Raw genomic sequence first — 21,033 nt, 5'->3', positions numbered from 1 at the left:
ACTGTCTTTTCTTCATTGTATTTTCTTGCTTCCTTTGTCATAGGTTAATTGACTGTATGTGCATGGGTTTATTTCTGGGCTCTCTGTTCTGTTCCAATGATGTATGTGTCTATTTTGATTACTGTTACAGCCAATATCATGATGTTTTGATTATTGTAGCTTTGCAGTGTAGTTTGAAGTCAGGGAGCATGATAGTTCCAGCTTTGTTCCTTTTTTTTTTTTTTTTTTTTAAGATTTCTTTGGCAATTTGGAGTCTTTTGTGGTTTCATATAAAACTTATGATTACTTGTTCTAGTTCTGTGAAAAATGTTGTGAGTATTTTGATAGGGATTGAATTTAATCTGTAGGTTGCTTTGGGTAGTATGGACATTTTAACAATATTAATTCTTCCAGTCCAAAAGCATGAGATATCTTTCCATTTCTTTGAATCATATTCAGTTTATTTCATCAGTGCTTTATAGTTTTTTCATTGTATAGGTATTTCACCTCCTCAGTTAAGTTTATTCCTAGGTATTTTTAAATGTAATTTTAGATGGATTAAAAATTTTTTTCCTATCTGATATTCCATTACTAGTGTATAGAAACAGCATATTTCTGTGTATTAATCTTGAATCTGGCAACTTTGCTGAATTAATTTATTAGTTTTAGTAGTTTCGGGGTGAATATTTTAGGATCCTCTATATAGCGTATCATGTCATCTACAAATAGTGACAGTTTTACCTCTTCCCTTCCAATTTGAATACCTTTTATTTCTTTTTCTTATCTGATTTATTGTCTGACTTCCAATACTCTGTTAAGTGTAAGTGGAGAGAATGGGCGTTCTTGTTTTTTCCTGAATTCAGTGGAAGGCTTTCAGCTTTTCACTGCTGAGTATTATGTTTGCTGTGGGTTTATCCTAAATGGCCTTTATTATATTGAGATATGTTCCCTCTCTACCAACTTTGATGAGTTTTTATCATGAATGGATGTCAAATTTTGTCAAATGCTTTTCCTGCGTCTATTGAGATGATCATGTGATTTTTATCTTTCCTTTTGTTCGTGAAGTATACCACCACATTGATTGATTTTCAGATGTTGAACCATCCTTGTGACCCTGGAATAAGTCCCACTTGATCATGGTGTATGATTCTTTTTATTTATTGTTGGATTCGATTTGCTAATATTTTATTGAGGATTTTTGCATCTATATTTATCAGAGATATTGAGCTGTAATTTTCTTTTTTTGTATTACCTTTGTTTGGTTGTTATCAGGGTAATGGTGGCTTATAGAATTATTTGGGAGTGCTCCATCCTCTTCAATTTTGGGGGCCTATTTTGAAGAGGAAAGGTGTTAGATCTTGTTAATATGTTTGGTAGAATTCCCCTGTGAAGCCATACCATCCAGGACTTTTGTTTGCTGGGATTTAAAAATTATTATTACAAATTCAATTTTACATCTAGTAATTGGTCTGTTCATGCTGTCTTTTTCTTCCTGAATCAGTCTTGGCAGGCTGTATGTTTCTAGAAATTTATCCATTTCTTCTAGGTTGTTCAATTTGTTGGCATATAACTGAAGTATTCTCTTATGATTTTTTTGTATTTTTGTTATATCAGTTGTTATTTCTCCTCTTTCATTTCTTTGTTTGTTTGTGTCTTCTCTCTTTTCTTTTTCATGAGCCTAGCTAAAGGCTTAACAATTTTGTTTATTTTTTCCCCAAAACCTAACCCTTGGTTTCATTGATTTTTCTATTATTATTATTATTTTTTGGTCTCTATTTTATTTATTTTCTCTTTGATTTTCCTTCCTTCTCCTGACTTTGGGCTTTGTTTCTTCTCGTTCTAATTTCTTTAGATGGAAGGTTAGGGTATTTATTTGAGATTTTTCTTGTTTGTTGAGGCCTGCATTGCTATAAACTTCCCTCTTAGAACTTCTTTTGATGAATCCTCTAGGTTTTGGGAAGCTTTTTCTATTTCATTTATTTTGGGGTATTGCTTGATTTCCTTTTTGATTTTTTTATTGATGCATTGGTTTTTTCATAGCATGTTGGTTAATCTCCATGGATTTCTGTTTTTCCCATTTTTCTTTTTGTAATTGATTTCAAGTTTCTCACTTCTGTGGTCAGAAAAAAAATGCTTAATATAATTTCTATCCTTTTAAATTTGTTGAGACTTATTTTATGGCCTAGCATGTGACCTAACCTGGAGAATGTTCCATGAGCACTTGAAAAGAACGTGCATCCTGCTTTTGGATGGAATGTTCTGTATATATCTTTTAAGTCCAGCTGATTTATTGTGTCATTTAAGACCACTGTTGCCATATTGATTTTCTACCTAGATGATCTGTATATTGATGTGACTGGGATATTACTACTGTTATTTTATTGTTGTCAATTTCTCTTTATATCTGTTGATATTGGGGGCATACATGTTAAGGAGTATAATTTTTTTCTTGTATTGATCCTTTTATCATTATATAGTACCATTCTTTGTCTTTTGTTATATGCTTTATTTTAAAGTATATTTTGTTTGATGCTGGTATTGCTACCTCTGCTTTCTTGTCATTGCCATTCATATGAAATATCTTTTTCCATGCCCTTTCAGTCTGTGTGTGTCTTTAATTCAGAAGTGAGTCTCTTGTAAGCAGTACATAGATTTTTTTTTGCTTTGTTTTATTTTTTATTTATTTATTTATTTTCCAGTCAGCCACTGGAGCATTTAGTCCACTGACATTTAAAGTAACTATTGACATATATATATAGTTATTGCCATTTTATTACTTGTTTTCTTATTGTTTTTGTAGTTCTTCCCTATTCTGTTTTTCTTCTTTTAGTTCCTTCTCTTGCGGTTTGATGATTTTCTTTAGTGGTATGCTTATGTCCCTTTCTCTTTTATTTTTGTGTATCTATTGTAGATTTTATCTGTGGTTACCATGGGGCTCACACATGTTGGGGCTCACACATGTTGATATATAATTGTATCTATTTGTTTTAAACAAGGTAGTCTTTCAAGTTCACACCCATCCTAAAATATCTACATTTTTTTGTTTCTGATGCAATATTTTACATCTTCATGTTTATCCATTTATTGATTATTGTAGTGATACTTGATTTTATAATTTTTTTGTCTTTTAATATACATACTAGCTTATGTAACTGGTTGATCCTCAGCTTTTACTATATATTTTCATTTACTAGTGGGATTTTCCCTTTCCTATAGGTAGGTACTTCTTGTTGTAGCCTTTTCTTTTCCACTTAAAGAAGACCCTGTAACATTTCCTTTGGGGTTGGTTTAGTACTAACAAACTCAGTTTTTGCTTGTTTGTTTTATCTCTCCCTCAATTCTAAATGATAATCTTGCTGGGTAGAGTGTCCTAGGTTGCAGGTTTTTCCCTTTCAGCACTTTAACTATATCATGACATTCTCTTTTGGCCTGTAAAGTTTCTGCAGAAAAATCAGCTGATAGCCTTATGGGGGGGTCCTTTGAATATAACTCTTTGTTTTTCTCTTGCTGCCTTTTGAATTCTCTGTCTTTAAGTTTTGCCATTTTAATTTTGATATATCTTGATGTGAGTCTGTTTGGCTCATATTATTTGGTACCTTCTGTTCTTCCTGTACCTGGATATCTGTCTCCTTCTTCAGGTTTGGGAATTTTTCAGCTATAATTTCATAAAGTATATTTTCAACCCCCTTCTCTCTCTCTCTTCCCCTTCGGGGACACCTAAAGTGATAATGTTGGTGCACTTGATATTATCCTAGATATCTCTTAAACTTTTCTCATTTTAAAATTTATTTTTCTTTTGGTTGTTCTGATTGGGTAATTTCTGTTATTCTAGATTCCTTATCATTCTTCCGTATCACCTAGTCTGCTGTTAATTCCTTCTAGTGTGTTTTTCATTTCAGTTATTGTATTTGTTAGTTCTGACTGGTTCTTTTTTTACATTTTCTAGTTCCTTGTTAAAATTCTCATGGGTTCATCTATTTTTTTCCCTAATTCAGTTAGCATTTTTATTACTAATGGTTTGAATTCTTTATTTGGTAAATTGTTTATTTTTGTTTCATTAGTTGTTTTTTTATGCTCTTTTAATTGAAACAAATTCTTCTGTCTTTTCGTTTTCCTTATCTTCCTCTGTCTTTATGCAGTTAGGTGAAATAGTTGTTTTTTGCTCCTTGTGTTGGAACAGTCCTATATAGTCTGTGTCTGCCCAGGGGCTTTGATGGGAGAGCTAGATATGATGTGGACACAAGGCACATCTTTCCTTGGATTGCACTGGCATTTATTACCTTGGTAGAAGGTGGGGCTGGAGATGGAGGAGCTGGGTCCAGAGCCAAATGTAAGCTGGAGCTTCTAAACTCAGTGTCTGCTACCATCCTATGGGAAGTGGGGTCAGGTCTCAAGTTGCTACAGCAGAAGCCCTGAGGATTGGGCTTCTGAACGAGCTTAATTCCCTTCAAGCACATGCTCTCTCCCTCCCAACACCAGCACCCTGGGTTCCAGAGGGGAACAATGCTGGATCAAGAGGAGCTGGCACAGACACTCAGTGAGGGCTGGGGTACAGTCTGTGGTTATCCAGCCTCTGTTGTGCCACCTATACAAGTAACAGAAATGGCTGCCTCTACCCTGCTCAGATGCTGCTTCAGGTGTGAGCTGCCTCAGTGTCTCACAGCTGAGGTCTTTTCCTTGGTCATGGCAACTCTCATTCTAGTGTGGAGCTGTGATGTGATATGAGGCAAACAGCCCTGTAAAGTTCATTCATCTGAGGCTGGTGTACATGCTGGGGCAGTCACAGAAACCAGTCAGCCACCTGTGTGGTTTTAATTCGCCTTCTCCGCCCTGCTTTGGGAGCAAGCCAGCTCAAGCACACTTCTCCTGAACATATTCCGGGCTTCCCACAGTCCTTCTGTTAGTCCCACCAGCCCTCAAACCAGCCAAGGGAGCTTGTCTTATTTTTGTCAGACCCCAGGGCTGAGGCACCCATATGAGGCTTGAACCACTCACTCCCCAGGCAGACTCTCTGCTCATGTAATCTCCCTTTTCTTCTGAGTCTCCTCCCAGGAGTCCCGACCTGTAGATGTATTTTTGATGCATTTATGCGGGTGGAGGGTGAGTTCCCAGTTCTCCTACTCCTTCACCTTGATCTGCGGGTCACTGTGTATGGTTTTTGACTCTTTCCCCTTATAGCAAGCTCACTCTTTTGTTTTATGACCTGAATAAAAAATTTCTAAACCTGCTGAATGCTCATCTCTTCTGTACTCTTGGCATCACCCAGCCCTCAGCACTTGGACAGAGGAGCTGGGTATCTTTCTCCTATTTATTTCCTCTCCAAATTGAACAATACATCTGTTTTTACAATAAGGTGGTTTGTTGTGTATCTTACACATCACTTAAGAAGGAAACTAAGGGAGGAGATGAATGATAAGTAACAGAAATATGGCTTTCAAATTTGGACACTTGTAGAGAAAAATAGACATTTCAGATTCAACTAACATTATTTTTTTTAAAAAAACTAGAACTCCTGGTTCTTATTTTTTTCAAACTCAAACAGACACCTAGCAACTGATCAAATTCCCTCACCGCGGGCTTGGGGAACCAATTTTTTAATCCTCACATTGGAAAACTGGGTTGAAAAAGACATCTGTGCTTTGTTTCTGACAAGTTTTGGGTTTTGTATTTATAAACTCTCTTTTCCCCTCTCGCCCACCCTGTTTCTCAGTGGCCGTTCCTGCAGCAGCACCCCCGGTGTGCCAGCCCAAGGGCGCCACTAACGGGCATTACACAGCCCCCCGCCTCTCCATCTCCTCCCGAGCCACGGTGGTAGCCAGAATGGAAGGTGCCTCCCAGGGGGGCCTGCAGACTGTCATGAAGTGGAAAACGGTGGTTGCCATCTTCGTGGTCGTGGTGGTCTACCTCGTCACGGGCGGTCTCGTCTTCCGGGCATTGGAGCAGCCCTTTGAGAGCAGCCAAAAGAACACCATTGCCTTGGAGAAGGCAGAATTCCTGCGGGATCATATCTGTGTGAGCCCACAGGAGCTGGAGACGCTGATCCAGGTGAGCAGGGAGTGAGTTGACCATAGAACGATGTGTCGGGGGAGAGGGTGGCATTGACTTTGTCTTTCTGGCTCACCAAGCTTTGCCCTTTGGTTGAGATGCCCCTGATGGTCATGGAGGTCCTCTCTGGGAAGGGACATTTGAGTGGAGACCTGTGACAATGTGGGAGAAGAGGGGCCAGACATACAGTGTAGGTGTGGGCTATGTTCTGTATCACCTGCTTTTGGATGTGGTGGCCAGAGGAAGCACCTGGCAAAGGGCTTTGATTTTTCAAATTCAAGGCCACCTATGTATGCTGATTAACTTTTAAGTCTGTGTGAGATGCTAGGGTAAGAGGGTAGGCTAGAAACCAAAGAAAGAAAGAATTTTAAACAAGCAAGGGTGTATTAATGAGAATGGAGAAAAGCAGAGAAAAGGCCACTGGATGTGGGATGGGGAGGCTGCTAGTAACTTGAAAGAGGCTTTGATGGATTTGTGGGGCTGAAATAATAAGGATAGAAGTAATAGTATTATCAAGGTTGCCGTTTTTGAACTTACTCTGAATCAAGCACTGGGCTAAAGCAGTGACATGAGGCTGGGAAGGGACATGGGAGACAGTGGGTCATGGAAGGTGGTATGATGGGAGGGGTGAAACAGGAGGCTTAAGTGTGTGAAAGGCAGAGAGGACTGAGTCCCAGGAGGAGGAGAGGGAACTGGTTGAGTGCTTAGTGGGAGGGCTTCACCTCGGAGGTGAGGGGGGATGGCTGCCTCCAGGACTGAAGTTTGATTTCCAAACTATACACCCTTCTGAACCACAAAGAGTAGTGGTGGAAGGTGGTGACATTCATGGGGGCAAGGGAGAGTCCCCTCTTTCTGGATGTTCTAGAGTTTGGAAGGCAGAGGGATAGAAAAGACAGCTTTCACCTTTCCTTCTGCCTCAGGGATTCCCAGCATTGAGTTCTGATGGCTACTACCATCCAGGATTCTGTAGAATTTGTGAGTCTGGGCCATTGGGCCAGCATATTTATTTATCTATTCCAGCTACACTGATAGGATAGGGGAATTCTGAGGCTACTTATGATCTAGTCCCTTCATAGTAGTTGTATTCTTTTAAATTAGTTTTGATAATCTGACTTGATTCTTAAATTAATATAAATATACAATTTCTTCTTGGGAATAAATATGATTTCATACCTATGTCCTACAGTTTTTTAAATTCAATTAATTTTATTGTATTTATAGTTGTACAACCATCTTTACAGCCTAATTTGAGAACATCTTCCATCCCAAATCCCTGGTACATCACTACCTCCCCACCTCCTGCCCCACCAACCTGTCTCATTTGGTAACCATATGTTTTCCAAAGTCTCTGAGTCTCTTTCTGTTCTGAAAATAAATTCATTGTGTCCTTTTTTTTTAAGATTCCATATATAAGTGATAGCATATGATGTGTGTATCTCACTGTCTGAGTAATTTCATTTAGCATGATAACTTCTAGGTCCATCCATGTTGCTGCAAATGCCATTATTTCATTCTTTTTATTGCTGAGTAATATTCCATTGTGTATATGTACCATTCTGTATCTTCTTTATTCACTCCTCTGTTGATGGACATTTAGGTTGCTTTTATGTCTTGGCTATAGTATAGAGTGCTGCAGTGAACATTGGAGTACATGTATCTTTTCAAGTCATGGTTTTCTCTGGATAGAGGCCCAGGAGTGGGATTGCTGGATCATGTGGTAATTCTATTTTTAGCTTTTTGAGGAATATCCATACTGTTTTCCATAGTGGTTGTACCAATTTACATTCCCACAGACAGTGTAAGAGGGTTCCCTTTTCTGTGTACCCTCTTCCAGAATTTATCGTTTATACACTTTTTGAGGATGGTCATTCTGGCTGGTGTAAGGTAGTGCCTCATAGTAGTTTTGATTTGCATTTCTCTAGTAATCAGTGATGTTGAACATCTTTTCATGTGTTTTTTGACCATCTCTATGTCTTCCTTGGACAATTGTCTGTTTAGATCTTATGCCCATTTTTGGATGAATTTTTTTTTTATATTGAGATGCAGGAGGTATTTATATATTTTGGTATCCAACAATTTTTGTTTAAAAAATTTTTAAGGAGTTCCTGTTGTGGCTCAGTGGGTTTAGGACCCAGTGTTGTGTCTGTGAGGATGCAAGTTCAATCTCTGGCCTTGCTCCCTGGGTTAAGGATCTGGGGTCGCTATGGCTGTGGCAGAGGCCACAGCTGTAGCTCCAATTCCACCTCTGTCTCAGAAATTTCCAGATGCTGCAGGTGCGGCTGTGAAAAGCCACAACAACAACCCAAACTTGAAAATGCTAAAAGCTGAGAGCGGTGTTTCATATCACTCTTTCGTAGGTGGCCTTGTCTTTTCTTTTTTCCCTTTCATGGGAAAATGCTGCTAAACGTGCAGTGATGAGAGTGTTGTACAGTCTATGCCAAATTTAAGGCTCAGAATGCCAAGGAGAATGGAGGAAACAATTCTAGAGTAATTTTAAGTAAGGAATTATAATCTTGTTGTGCTCTGTGGTGAGATCCTTTTTATTTAGTTGGTCTGAATTGAATCTGGGTTCATGCCTGCATTCTCCTTGGATAGTGAGATCTTGAGGAAAGAGATCATACCTTATTATCTTTGCATCCATGGAGAGCCTCTCCAGGACTCTATATCTAATTATCGCCCAATAGCGGAATGCTTTTGGGATCAGATATCAAATTAAACCTGTAACATTGGTGATACCACAATATATCTGAGATTATTCATGTATTTGTTTTTAATTCAGTATTTCTCAATTGCCCATTCTTTGGCTTTCTCCTTTATGGAAGAGTTCAGAGCCAGAATGATGATAGGGTGATGGAGGGTAGAGATGCTAATTCTGGTGCTGCCATTAAGACTCATCCTTTGACCTCAAAGGTTTCTATGAAATAAGGGGTGTGTGTGGGTGTGTACGTGTGTGTGCGCCTGTGCATGTGTGTGCGCATGGACCTGACATTTTCTCTGTGAGGATGTGGGTTCAATCCCTGGCCTCATTCAGTGGATTAAGGATCCAGCATTGCTGCAAGCTGTGGCATAGGTCACAGATGCAGCTTGGATCTGGTGTTGCTGTGGCTGTGGTGTAGGCTGGCAACTGCAGCTCTGATTCAACCCCTAGCCTGCAAGTGCAGCCATGAAAAAGAAAAATTAAAAAAAAAAAAAAAAGAAACACAGTGTTTGGAAGGGTTAGTGTGGTGTTTTCTGAGCTAGAAAAATAGTATTATTGTGTCTCACCAATATTATTGTCATATCTGACTGATAAGTAAAAAATTAGATTGATGGTATTTATCTGGAAATGTCAGGAGTCTTGGTTGGATTGAGTGACCTCTAATAAAGCTAATCTGGAAGGTGTAATTCAGACACCTGAATTATTATTTGGTGATTAATAACAAAAACAAAGTACCTGGAACAACATAACAGCCATGAAAAGCCTGGATAGCTTAAAATAGCCACAACTGGGGATGGATTTTCCAAAGACTTGAACCCCTTTTATGGGGTACCATGGGGCTCTAGCGGAGAGCCCCAATTGCTGTTATGGAGGAGACTGTCTCATCAATTAATTCACCCACACATTCTTCAAGGTGCTATTGAGCTTCTGTTATATCAAGGAACATGCGAGGTGTTGGGGATAGAAAAGATGAGGATAAATACACCTGGAGCGTGTTGCTAACCTCTCTGTGATTCCATTATCAATACTGTGCCTACAATCCCTCACCCTTAGGGAATTGAGAGGATTAAATTCTATCATTCACAAGAAGGGCTTTGAACTGTGCTTGGCATGTGATGAGTACTCAAAAAAAAGTGTAGCTATTGCTGCTGCTGCTGTTGATAGGATTTTCAAAAAGCTCAGGATTTCAAACAGTGTTTCTTACTGGGGAGGGTTTGCTTCCAGACCGTGTGTCTGGGATGACCACGTGGGAGACATTTTTGATCATTACAGCTGGAGAGATGCTACAGGCATCAGTAGGGAGAGGCCAGGGCTGCTGCAAAACATCCAACCATGCGCAGCACAGCCACGTATCACAAAGAATGATCCAGTCTCACATGTCAGTAAGCAGAGAAGCCCTGGAGGAAGAGGCATGTAAACCAATAATTAGAAGTTATTTGAATGGAGCTATTTCCTCCCCCTGTTTTACTGAGATATGATTGACATGTATCACTGTATAACTTTGCGTCCAGCATAGTGGTTGGAACATTTACTGTGAAATATTACTGCAAAAATTTGACTTAGCGGCCATCATCTCATACAGATATGATACAGGAAGAAAAAAAAAAAACTTTTTCCCCTTATGGTGAGAACACTTAGATTTACTCTGCTAGCAACTTTCATATATACCATATGGCAGTGTTAACTAACTCTGGTCATAAAGTTGTACCTTACATTCCTAGTACTTACTTATAACTGGAAGTTTGTACCTTTCCACCACCTTCCTCCAATTCCCTTTCCCCATCCCCCCATCCCTGATCTTTTTTTCTATGAGTTTTTTTTTTTAACATTTCACATATAAGTGAGATCATACAGCCTTTGTCTTTCTCCGTTTGACCTGTTTTACTTTGCTTAATGTCCCCAGGGTCCATCCATGTTTTTGCAAATGGCAGGATTTCCTCATTTTTTATGGCTGAATAACTTTCCATTATCTGTCTATCTGTCCATCCATCCATCCATCCATCTATCCATCCATCTCATCTCACAACTTCCTTATCCATTCTTCTGTCGATGGCCACTTGGGTTGTTTCCAGGTCTTGCCCACTGTAAATGCTGCTGTGAACTTGGGGGTGCAGATATCTCTTGGAGTTAGTATTTTTGCTTCGTTTGGATGTATTCTCAGAAGTGAAATTGCTGCATCATAGGGCGGTTCTCTTTTTTTCTGTCCGAGGGAACTTCATTCTGTTTTCCGCAGTGGCTGTGCTGGTTTATAACCCCATCAATAGTGCACAGGGGTTCTTCCTGTTTTTCCACATCCTCGCCAGCATTTATTGCTCGTCTTTTTGATGATTGCTGGAGTGGAGCTATTTGAAATATGTGAAAAATGGGAGCCCCAGTGAGACAAACATAGGTCAGGGGAGGTTCTGTGGCTATTTATCTCCTTTAGTCCCTGCAAGTATTCTACAAGTATCATCTTTTGTGCCACTTGCAGAGGAGGAAACTGGAGCAGCAGGAGGTGAAATTACACTCTCAAGGATGCCTGATTTGTGAGTAGAGGATCTCAGATTTACTCCTGGCAGTCTGATCACTATCTCCTTCTCTTCAGCACCATACATTAGAACAGAAACATGGCCTATGGGAGGGGTTCATTCTGTACCTTCAGTGAAGGGCATCTCACCAGCATGTGGGATCCATTGAGGGAGCTGCAGGTGGTCAGGGTGCCTTGAGCTGAGTGGTTTGGAGGAGGTGGCAGGAGATGAGGTTGGGATTGGGGCGGGGGCTGGATTCGAGAGGTGCCCAGGGAGCCTTGCTGAGCAGTTTGGGCTGTAAGCTGTGGGAAGTGGGGAGTCACTGAAAGATTTAAGAAGGTAGTGACACGATGGAAGTTTGATGTTGGAGTGATAACTCTTTCAGCGATGAGGAAGTAGGGCTAGAGGAAGGAGAAATTAGAGGAAGGACAAATATTGGATCCTCATAGGTGAGCCATGCTGAGAGTGAAAGGGCCATATTTAAGGAAGTCTGCGAATTCCTGTTGTGGCTTAGTGAGTTAAGAACTCAACTAGCATCCATAAGGATGCAGGTTTGATCCCTGGCCTTGCTCAGTGGGCTAAGGATCTGGGGTTGTCTCAAGCTGCAGTGTAGATCTCAGATGCGTCTCGGATTCTGCGTTGCTGTGGGCTGTGGTGTAGGCCAGCAGCTATAGCTCCGATTCAGCCCCTAGCCTGGGAACTTCCATATGCTACAGCTGCAGCCCTAAAAGACACACACACACACACGCACACACACACGCGCGCGCGCGCGCGCACACACACACACACACACACACACACACACACACACACACACACGCGCGCGCAAAAAGAAAAAAAAAAAACTTGAGAATGATTCATTCCCCATTCAGCAAAGTTGTCTGGAGGGCCTGCCCTGGGCTCTGAATCCCTGCCTGTTCAAGCAGAGGCCACGTGGGCAGTGTAGCCTGGCCATCAACACCCACACTCCAGAGTTAATCTTCCGGTGTTAAATCCTTCCTCTGCTTGTGTGCTATGTGACTTGGGTGAGAAAGGGAGTCACCCCAGGCCTCAGCTTCCCTTCTGTCAGATGAAGGTTGTGAGAATAGTGTCCACCTGTTAGGGAGGACTGAGAATCAAACAAAACACTCGGTTACTTTTAGCTTTTGTGACTGGTCCTATTTCTCTGTTAGGGAAGGCAGGAAAAAAACAAACAAACCAGGGAGTTCCTATTATAGCTCAGTGGGTTAAGAACCCAACATGGTGTCTGTAAGGATGTCGGTTTGATCCCTGGCCTTGCATTAGCCACAGACTGTGGTGAAGGTTACAGATGAGGCTCCGATCCAGTGTTGGTGTTGCTCTGGCTGTGGAACAGGCTTCCAGTGAAGCTCTGATTCTACCCCTAGCCTGGGAATTTCCGTATACTGCAGGTACAGCCCTAAAAAGAAAAAGAAAGAAAAAAAGAAACCAGAAACTCCTTAAATTATGTGCATCCCGGGGTTCTCAAGGGAAGAACAAAAAAAGAGAAGAAAGCTCTTGAAATGCCCCCTGGGACTTCAAATCCTAAATTTCTAATGGACGAATGTTCTTGATTTGCTGCGATTGCTAATGTATAAAGTCCCCTTCCCAGAAATTTCTCCAGCTGAGTTGGGCTGCTTATACCATACCGCCATGTTGCTGTGGCTTGAGCCCCAGGAGGTAACTTAGCAGGTTTCTGTTTCTTTTAGGGGGCTTACCCCACCCCTAGGTGATCATCTTTATCCCCAGCTCTGGTGGGGACACTTGGCCTCAGATCTATTAAGAAGACACTGGGGAGTTCCCATCGTTGCGCAGTGGTTAACGAATCCGACTAGGAACCATGAGGTTGCGGGTTCGATCCCTGCCCTTGCTCAGTGGGTTAAGGATCCGGCGTTGCCGTGAGCTGTGGTGTAGGTTGCAGATGCGGCTCGGATCCTGCGTTGCTGTGGCTCCGGCGTAGGCTGGCAGCTACAGCTCCGATTGGACTCCTAGCCTGGGAACCTCCATATGCCGCAGGAGCGGCCCAAAGAAATAGCAAAAAGACAAAAAAAAAAAAAAAAAAAAAAAAAAAAAAAGACACTGGGGCTGACTCCATGGTCTCTATTCCCCCTGACGGTACCTTTGTGTGGTTTGAGATGGAACCTCAGGGACCTAAAAGGCTCAGGCAGCCCCAGGGAGCAGGGAGCAGGGAACAGGTCACTGGAAAAACAGGATGACCCTCGACTTCAGCTTCTGACTGAGTGGAAGGGCCTGTTTCCTCCTGCCTGACTGCTATTTATCCCTCAAGGAGGCACCTTGACCTTCTAGTCTGTGGCCCTGGGAGAAGTGATGAGCTCAAGCTGGGCCCCAGCAGTTCAGCCCAAGGAGGACACAGAGAACCCATCCATCTCTTGAATCTTACCCTTAAGACTCTGGGAGAGAGTCTGCAGATGACAGTAATGGGGAGATTTCCTGCAGTGCTATTGTAACGATAAAAAATAGCTACCACCTCCTGACTATCTACTATCTTTCCAGGCATGAGGAAGGAAAATAAAGGGTTTAACTCATTTAACACTTGCACAGACCTCCAGGTAAGATCCATTGTCATCACTCATGGATACCAGTCAGATTCATTTTCTCTGTACCGCAATGGAAACTCTTGCTATTTCTTTTTTTCTTCTTTTGTCTCTTTGGGGACACATCCTCGGCATATGGAAGTTCCCAGGCTAGGGGTCGAATTGGAGTTGTAGCTGCTGGCCTGTGTCACAGCCATAGCAACTGGTGGCATCTCAGCTAAGTCTGCAGCCTATATCATAGCTATGGCAATGCTGGATCCTTAACCTACTGAGCAAGACCAGGGATCCAACCCACGTCCTCATGAATACTAGGCAGGTCCATTACTGCTGAGCCACAGTGGGAACCCCTATTTCTTTTTTTTAATGGCTACATCTCCAGCATATGGAAGTTCCCTGGCCATGGATTGAATCTGAGCCACAGCTGCAACCTGAGCTTTAACCCACTGTTCTGGGCTGGGGATCGAACACATACCTCCACAGTGACCCGAGCTGCTGCATTCAGATTCTTAAACCACTGTACCATGTTGGGAACTCCTTTTTTTTTTTTTTTTTTTTTTTTGCCACGCTTGTGGCATGTGGAAGTTCCTGGGCCAGGGATCATACTTGTGCCACGGCAGTGACAAGATAGGATCCTTAACCCACTGAGCCACCAGGGAACTCCCTACCTCACTGTCTACAAGGTTGACTTTGGCCCCTGGCAGACTTCAGTTCTTGCCTTGGTAAGAACTTCTCTTCTCAGAGCCCTTGTGACCTCAAAACTTGCATCTTCTATTCACGCTGGCTTCTTTGTGTGAAGAAAGCCTGATACTTCTCTGCCTGGAGTGGGCTGGGTCTGGACTTTCTTGGAAGTAAGACCCTTTGGAGTGGTGTCCCTTCTCCCCTGCCTAGACTGGTTTAGTCATTTTTTTTGTCTTTTTAGGGCCCACCCTTGGCAAATGGAAGTTCCCAGGCTAGGGGTCGAATTGGAGCTGTAGCTGCAGGCCTACACCGCAGCCACGGCAACTTGGGATCCAAGCTGCATCTGAGACCTATACCACAGCTCACAGCAACGCTGGATCCATAAGCCACTGAGCAAGGCCAGGAATACTAGTTGGATTCATTACCATGTCCTCATGGATACTAGTCAGATTTGTTACCTCTGAGCCACAACAGGAGCTTCCTCAGTGCCTTTTTGCCTTTTTTTTTTTTTTTTTTTTTGTCTTTTTAGGGCCACACCTGCATATGGAGGTTCCCAGACCAAGGGTCGAATCGGCGCTATAGCTGCCAGCCTACGCCACAGCCACAGCAATGACAGATCCAAGCCACATCTGTGACCTACACCACAGCTCATGGCAACGCCGGGTCCTTAACCCACTGAGCAAGGCCAGGGATCGAACCTGCAACCTCATGGTTCCTAGTCAGATTCATTTCTGCTGCGCCACGACGGGAACTCTCCTCAGTGACTTTTTATGTGGTAGATAGGATTGTCTGTCGCCACTGGTTTTCCCTTTATGATTTCTTAGGGATTTTGATCCTTTGCCAGTAGATGATTAGAGCCTTAGATCTTTGCTCAGGACTAGGGCCTCAATCTGTCCTTGATGGATACTATTTTACACTGTTTATTAAGCTCTGTGTGTAGGCTTGGGGCGAGGCAGTTTCCCTGTATTCCTGAGCCCATTTTTACTCTCCATCATCCAAAGCCGTAGCTGCTGCTACAGCTCCTGTTTACAGAGGTGCCCTGCTTAAGTCCTCACAGCCAACTAGTGGCAGAAGTGGGCCTGGATCTGGATTCTCTGACTTCAGAGCCCACGCTCTCTTAACCAGGCTCTACCCTTGTCTTGACACAATGGGGCTGGAGAGTGTATATTGTATCAGGACAAGTTCCTCCTGACTAAGAGAAAATCCACTTAAACCTCATGATGGGAAAGCTCCTTCCTGAGAGTCCATGCTTGCTTTCTGATTCAGAGCCCATTTGTTTTTCTCCCCTGGATTCACAACCCCCCCCACTCTCCCAACATCCAGATGCCTCTATGCCAGGGTCAGGTGCTTCAGGGAGAGTGACTTGTTTCACTGGTCAAGGAAGAGCTAATTTGAGATATGGGCAGCTGCATGAGAGTACTGGGTATGATGCTGTGGTCCTAGGCATGGACCTTTGATGTTGTCATGGTGACCAGGGCTGCTATTCTGCAGATAAGGGGAAGGCCAGAGATCTCAAGCTGTCAGACCTTCTCCCTACAATCAGGAGATATTGGTTCATTTGCATGACCCATGAACATTTCTCAGAGTTGGAACATTTACCATTCTCTTCTTTTGTCAAGTCCCAAATCACTCACTCATTCATTCATTCATTTGACATTTAATTGATTGCCTGCTGTGTGCCAGAGTCAATGCTAAGTCCTGGGGACGTAATCGTGAATAAAAGGCAGACATGGTCCCAGATCTCTTGGAGCTGGTAGCCAGGATGGCCAAACATCCCAGCTTTTGTGGTTCTGGAGTAATCTTGAGCAGTGCCTCCATTCCTGTCAAAAGTGTCCCGGTTTGAAAGATAAACTATATGGTCACCCTACTGATTGATAGCAGGGGAGGCAAACTTTATACATACAATCTCACAAAAACGTGTAAATAAGACCAGATGAATGATGCAAAGGTAAGGGAGCTAGAGCTATGAGGCATGGGGAAGCACACCTGACTTAGTGGGATGGAGATTGTGAACAGAGGAGCTGAGTGTCAAGCCCCTGTGGTAGTAGGAAGCCAGGATGTCTGGGGACTTGAGAGAAGGGGAGAACCATTAGCAAAGGGAAATTGCTAGGCATTTAGGTTGGAAATGGGCAGGGGTGAAACCCTGCAGGGCCTGATGTCAGATTTTATCCTAAGAGCACTGTGAAGCTAAGACTGTTTCAGGCAGTAGGGTGATGTGATCTGATCCATCAGTGCATTGCCATTTTGGTCCCTCATTTAAACCCAGAGCATAGCAGTGGTAGTTGTAAGCTGGTTTTAAGTCATTCATTCATTCATCAACTTACCATTTATGGAGTGTCAGTTATGACGCTTTGCTAAGTGTTCTGCTCTGGATTTCTGAACAGATTTATCCTCAGAGGTGCTAAAACTCAAGTCCTGGAAGAAGCCTTTGTGTACCCTCCATGGTGGGTGGTGCCTGGCTTGGCTTGGTAGCATCAAGTATTCACATTTGCCTCTGTGCTTATTAGACTCTAGTGTCTAATCATCATTTTCTCACTTGTCTCTTTTCCAGCACTGTGTGCAAACTTTTTGAGGTTGAATCTATGCCTTTTATCCATGCACTCCTCATGGTTGGTGTAGTGGCTGGCCCATAGAAGATGCTTACAGTTTGAAGACTGAATGAGTGGTGTGTGTGTATCTATTTTGGAGCTAAGAGCCCTTCATGTAGAATCTTTTAAAGAAATTTTTTTATTATAGTTGATTTACAATGTTCTGTCAATTTCTGCTATACAGAAACGTGACCCAGTCATATATATATATATATACAGTCTTTTTCTCATATTGTCTTCTATCATGTTCTGTCACAAATGGTCAGTTATAGTTCCCTGTGCTGTATAGTAGGACCTCCTTGCTTATCCATTCTAAATGTAATAGTTTGCATCTACTAACCCCAAACTCCCAGTCCACCCCACTCCCTCCCCCTCCCCTTTGGTAACCATAAGTCTGCTCTCCATGTCTGTGAATCTGTTTCTGTTCTGTAGATAGGTTCATCTGTGCCATATTTTAGATTCCATATATAAGTGATATCATATGATATCTATCTTTCTCTTTCTGACTTCACTTAGTATGAGAATCTCTAGTTCCATCCATGTTGCTGCAAATGGCATAATTTTGTTCTTTTTTATGGCTGAGTAGTATTCCATTGTGTATATGTACCATGCCTTCTTAATCCATTCGTCTGTTGATGGACATTTAGGTTGTTTCCACATCTTGGCTATTGTGAATAGTGCTTCAGTGAATATACAGGTGCATGCGTCTTTTTCAAGGAAAGTTTTTTCTGGATATATGCCTAAGAGTGGGGTCGCTGGGTCATATGATAGTTCTATATTTAGTTTTCTGAGGAACCGCCATACTGTTTTCCATAGTGGTTGTACCAGTTTCTATTCCCACCAACAGTGTAGGAGGGTTTCCTTTTCTTCACAGTCCCTCCAGCACTTGTTATTTGTAGACTTATTAATGATGGCCATTCTGACTAATGTGAGTCATTTAGAATCTTCACAGAAGCAAAGCAGAAAGTGATTTTGTTTCTAGGCACTTGAAGACCTTGCTTTTCGGTCTGGTTGTCAAGAGTACTTCTGTGTTCTTTATGCAGAAGTAATTCCGTTGGTGTCTACAGCCCCGAAGCTTTCTATATTTAGGAATGTAATGATTTTAAGGAGTGGATGGCACCTGGGACATCCATTCAGCAGCCTGTAGAAATCCTTGCTGTGAGCAGAGTGCAGAGCCAGACAAGCCTTCTCTTGCCCTGCCCTGAGCTGTCTCTTCTTCCAAGCAGCCTTTTGTGGAGGACGTTTGGGCCACAGCCAAGGCAGCAGGTGACCTCTGGTGAGTGCAGAATCAGGTTCTTTGTGCCCAAAGATGCAGCTCTTGTAAATTGAAGCCACTCCCCTGGCTGTTGCCCTGAAGTCGGAGGCACTGCCCTTTCTCCAGCGAAGCAGTCAGGCAGAAGATTATTCAATGTGTGCTAGATCAGGCCTGCAGCCCCTGGCCTGTCTCTACAGGCTCCCACTTCATTATTATTATTGTTATTCTCCCTGGGGTTGTTGATTCCATCACTGTTTAGTCAAGAAGATCTAAAGCTTTTAAGCCAAAAATTAAAGACCTAATGGCAATTGGCATGACACTAGAAAGATGAATTTGCAAATAAGTCCACAAAAACTCCCATAAAAATAAAACAAAACCCCAGAAGTTGAATGCTATGGTATCCATATTTATCTACAAATGCGCGTGTGTTCCTTGTTCAAAGTGAAGCAAAAGTCTCATTTAATGAGATTTTGATGGTGTGTGGCTTGTACAATTATTTTCATTACCCGTAATCAAATGTATTCATTTACATAACTAATATTTACTGAATGCCTGGCATGAAGCAAGTGCTGTGTTAGGCTCTGATGATTAGAAAAATAAAATTAAAAAGAAAGATGCAGGATGCTCATTCCCTGTCCTTGGGAAACTTCCAATCTGGTATTCATTGTTTCAGTAGCTCCCTTTGTGGTGTTTACTGTGGCCAGGCGTTGCTCTAAATGCTTTATGTTTATTGAGTCATTTAGTCTTTACACTGATCCTCCAAGGTAGGAGTAAGCAATTTGCCCAAGCGTAAGTGACAGGTAGAACTGGGCTTTGGACACAGGCAGTCTGGCTCCAGAATGCGTGCTTTTTCACTACGATGCTCTACTCCTGGTGGGGGAGACTAGCATTTGCTTGGGTGATTAGAGTCCACTGTGATTGGTGCTTTGTTCACCTGTGAGAAGGACCTCCATTCACCTGTGGGAAGACCGCAGGACGATTCTCTGTTGGTTGTGCTCTAGAGGGACATGGCTTTGCATCGTCACAATAAGGTGTTGAGCTGGCTCAACATATTCTTTCTGCAACCAAAGTAAATGATTTATCATTCAGGTCTGCAGTTCAGAGTTGCTTATCCATCTCTATTGAGAACATATGTTTTCCCTTCATTCTTTGTAGAACCGGGCAAGCTTGTTGGTGAGGGTTAGCCTTACCAAATAAGAGAGGAGTTAACCTTTTGTTCTTTGAGAAATGAGCATCAGAAGTACAAATGCCTACTTCTCTGTGTTGTCCTTTTTCAGGTGGAAGAAGGTAACATGACAGATGAGCTTTAGGAAGAAGTTTGCGCTTTTTTTTTTTCTTTTTTTGTCTTTTTGCCTTTTCTAGGGCTGCTCCCGTGGCATATGGAGGTTCCCAGGCTAGGGGTCTAATTGGAGCTGTAGCCGCTGGCCTGTGCCACAGCCACAGCAACGTGGGATCCGAGCCACGTCTGCGACCTACATCACAGCTCACGGCAACGCCAGATCCTTAACCCACTGAGCGAGGCCAGGGATCGAACCCGCAACCTCATGGTTCCTTAGTTGGAGTCATCAACTACTGTGCCATGACGGGAACTCCAAGGAGGAGGTTTGCAAGCTAGACAGGGAGAAGGCCAGAGTTAAAGGGTGGACTTGTAACAATGTCAGCTCCGTGGCTTGCTAAGTGCTACAGTAGCGGGAAAGTTCCTTGTGATTTCCACTGTTTCACGTCTAAAATGAGAATAATGGTAGGAGTTACTATTACAGGGTTTTTGTGAGGGTTGAAAATGCTGGCTCCTATGAGTATATTTATGAGTGCTCCAGAGCTTTCTTTGAAGAAATCTCCGAGATGGTCTTTATTTCCTTGTCTGCACCCACGTGAAACTGTAATTGTTGGAGAGATGTGCTGATGATAGGAGCGGACACATTTTTTAAGGGGCCACGGAAAATGACATATTCACTTGGGATTACTATTGCTCACTCCAGAGTAAGGAAGAGAACAAGTCAATAGCTACAATGAAAACAAGGTAGCAGAAGTTTCTCTTTTTCATGATGTTATTAATCATCGGCTAAATTTCAAGCTCTCTCCAATGCAGTGGTGACGGAAAGAATGGTTGTCTTGGGTTTAGCTTATAGGTCAATGAATCAGAACTCCCATAAATGCTTTTGTAGCCCAGTAAGAAAAAGTCTTCCCCCAGAAATTGGATAGGTTCATCTTCGATAGGAATAATCTCAAGTGCAGAGAGAGTGGGGAATACATCAAACATTTTCCTTAGGACCAGGGTGATTTTTCTCCATCAGTTGGCACATTTGTTATTCAATCTGTGCAGGTTGAGTCCATACTGAGATGAAGGGGTGACAGTTAGTTATTCTGAAAGTTTACTGATCTTATCAGAGCATGCACATGTATCCCTGCTTCCTTAGTGGATCTGATGCTTTAAAAATCTCTCTTATTTCATCCTTCCGTGATAGTCAAAGTCAGAGAGAAAATTAATTCTACATTGTAAGCCACAATTTGGAAGGCAACATGGCTTGGTCCCGCATGGTGGTGTTTGGCTAGGTATGCCATTGGTGTAGACCCAGGTGCTAAGGAATTGAGTTTTAGAGCATTTCCTCCCAAAGAATCAACTAGCAGTAGCAAGGAAAGCTGCTAGCTAGTTCAGACTCTAGGCTCTGGATGTGCTGTCTAGCGTCTGGCTCAGGTTGGGTTTCTCTGTCTTATTTTTCAAACAAATTCT

General features: G+C 42.4%; 1 protein-coding gene across 8 annotated transcripts in view; it reads left to right on the top strand.

Annotated features, from left to right (window-relative positions):
* The window catches only part of KCNK10 (potassium two pore domain channel subfamily K member 10), a 154,344-nt gene that overhangs the window by 68,242 nt on the left and 65,069 nt on the right, over window positions 1-21,033 (top strand). For all 8 annotated transcript variants that reach the window (XR_014811245.1, XM_013978357.3, XM_084969963.1 and 5 more), the window contains one exon: window positions 5,690-6,024. Coding sequence is in view for 7 of the 8 variants with exons in the window: in XM_013978357.3 (XP_013833811.1) it covers window positions 5,690-6,024 (335 nt within the window). In the remaining variant the exon portion in view is untranslated. The remainder of the gene's footprint in view (window positions 1-5,689; window positions 6,025-21,033) is intronic.

This window comes from Sus scrofa, chromosome 7 (genome assembly GCF_054392235.1).
Source record: "Sus scrofa isolate SSC_HxYL_T2T_F1_AM1 chromosome 7, Sscrofa_HxYL_maternal_Yorkshire_Landrace_v2.0, whole genome shotgun sequence".
NCBI classification, from domain to species: Eukaryota; Metazoa; Chordata; class Mammalia; order Artiodactyla; family Suidae; genus Sus; species Sus scrofa.
This window is presented reverse-complemented; position numbering and strand designations above follow the sequence as displayed.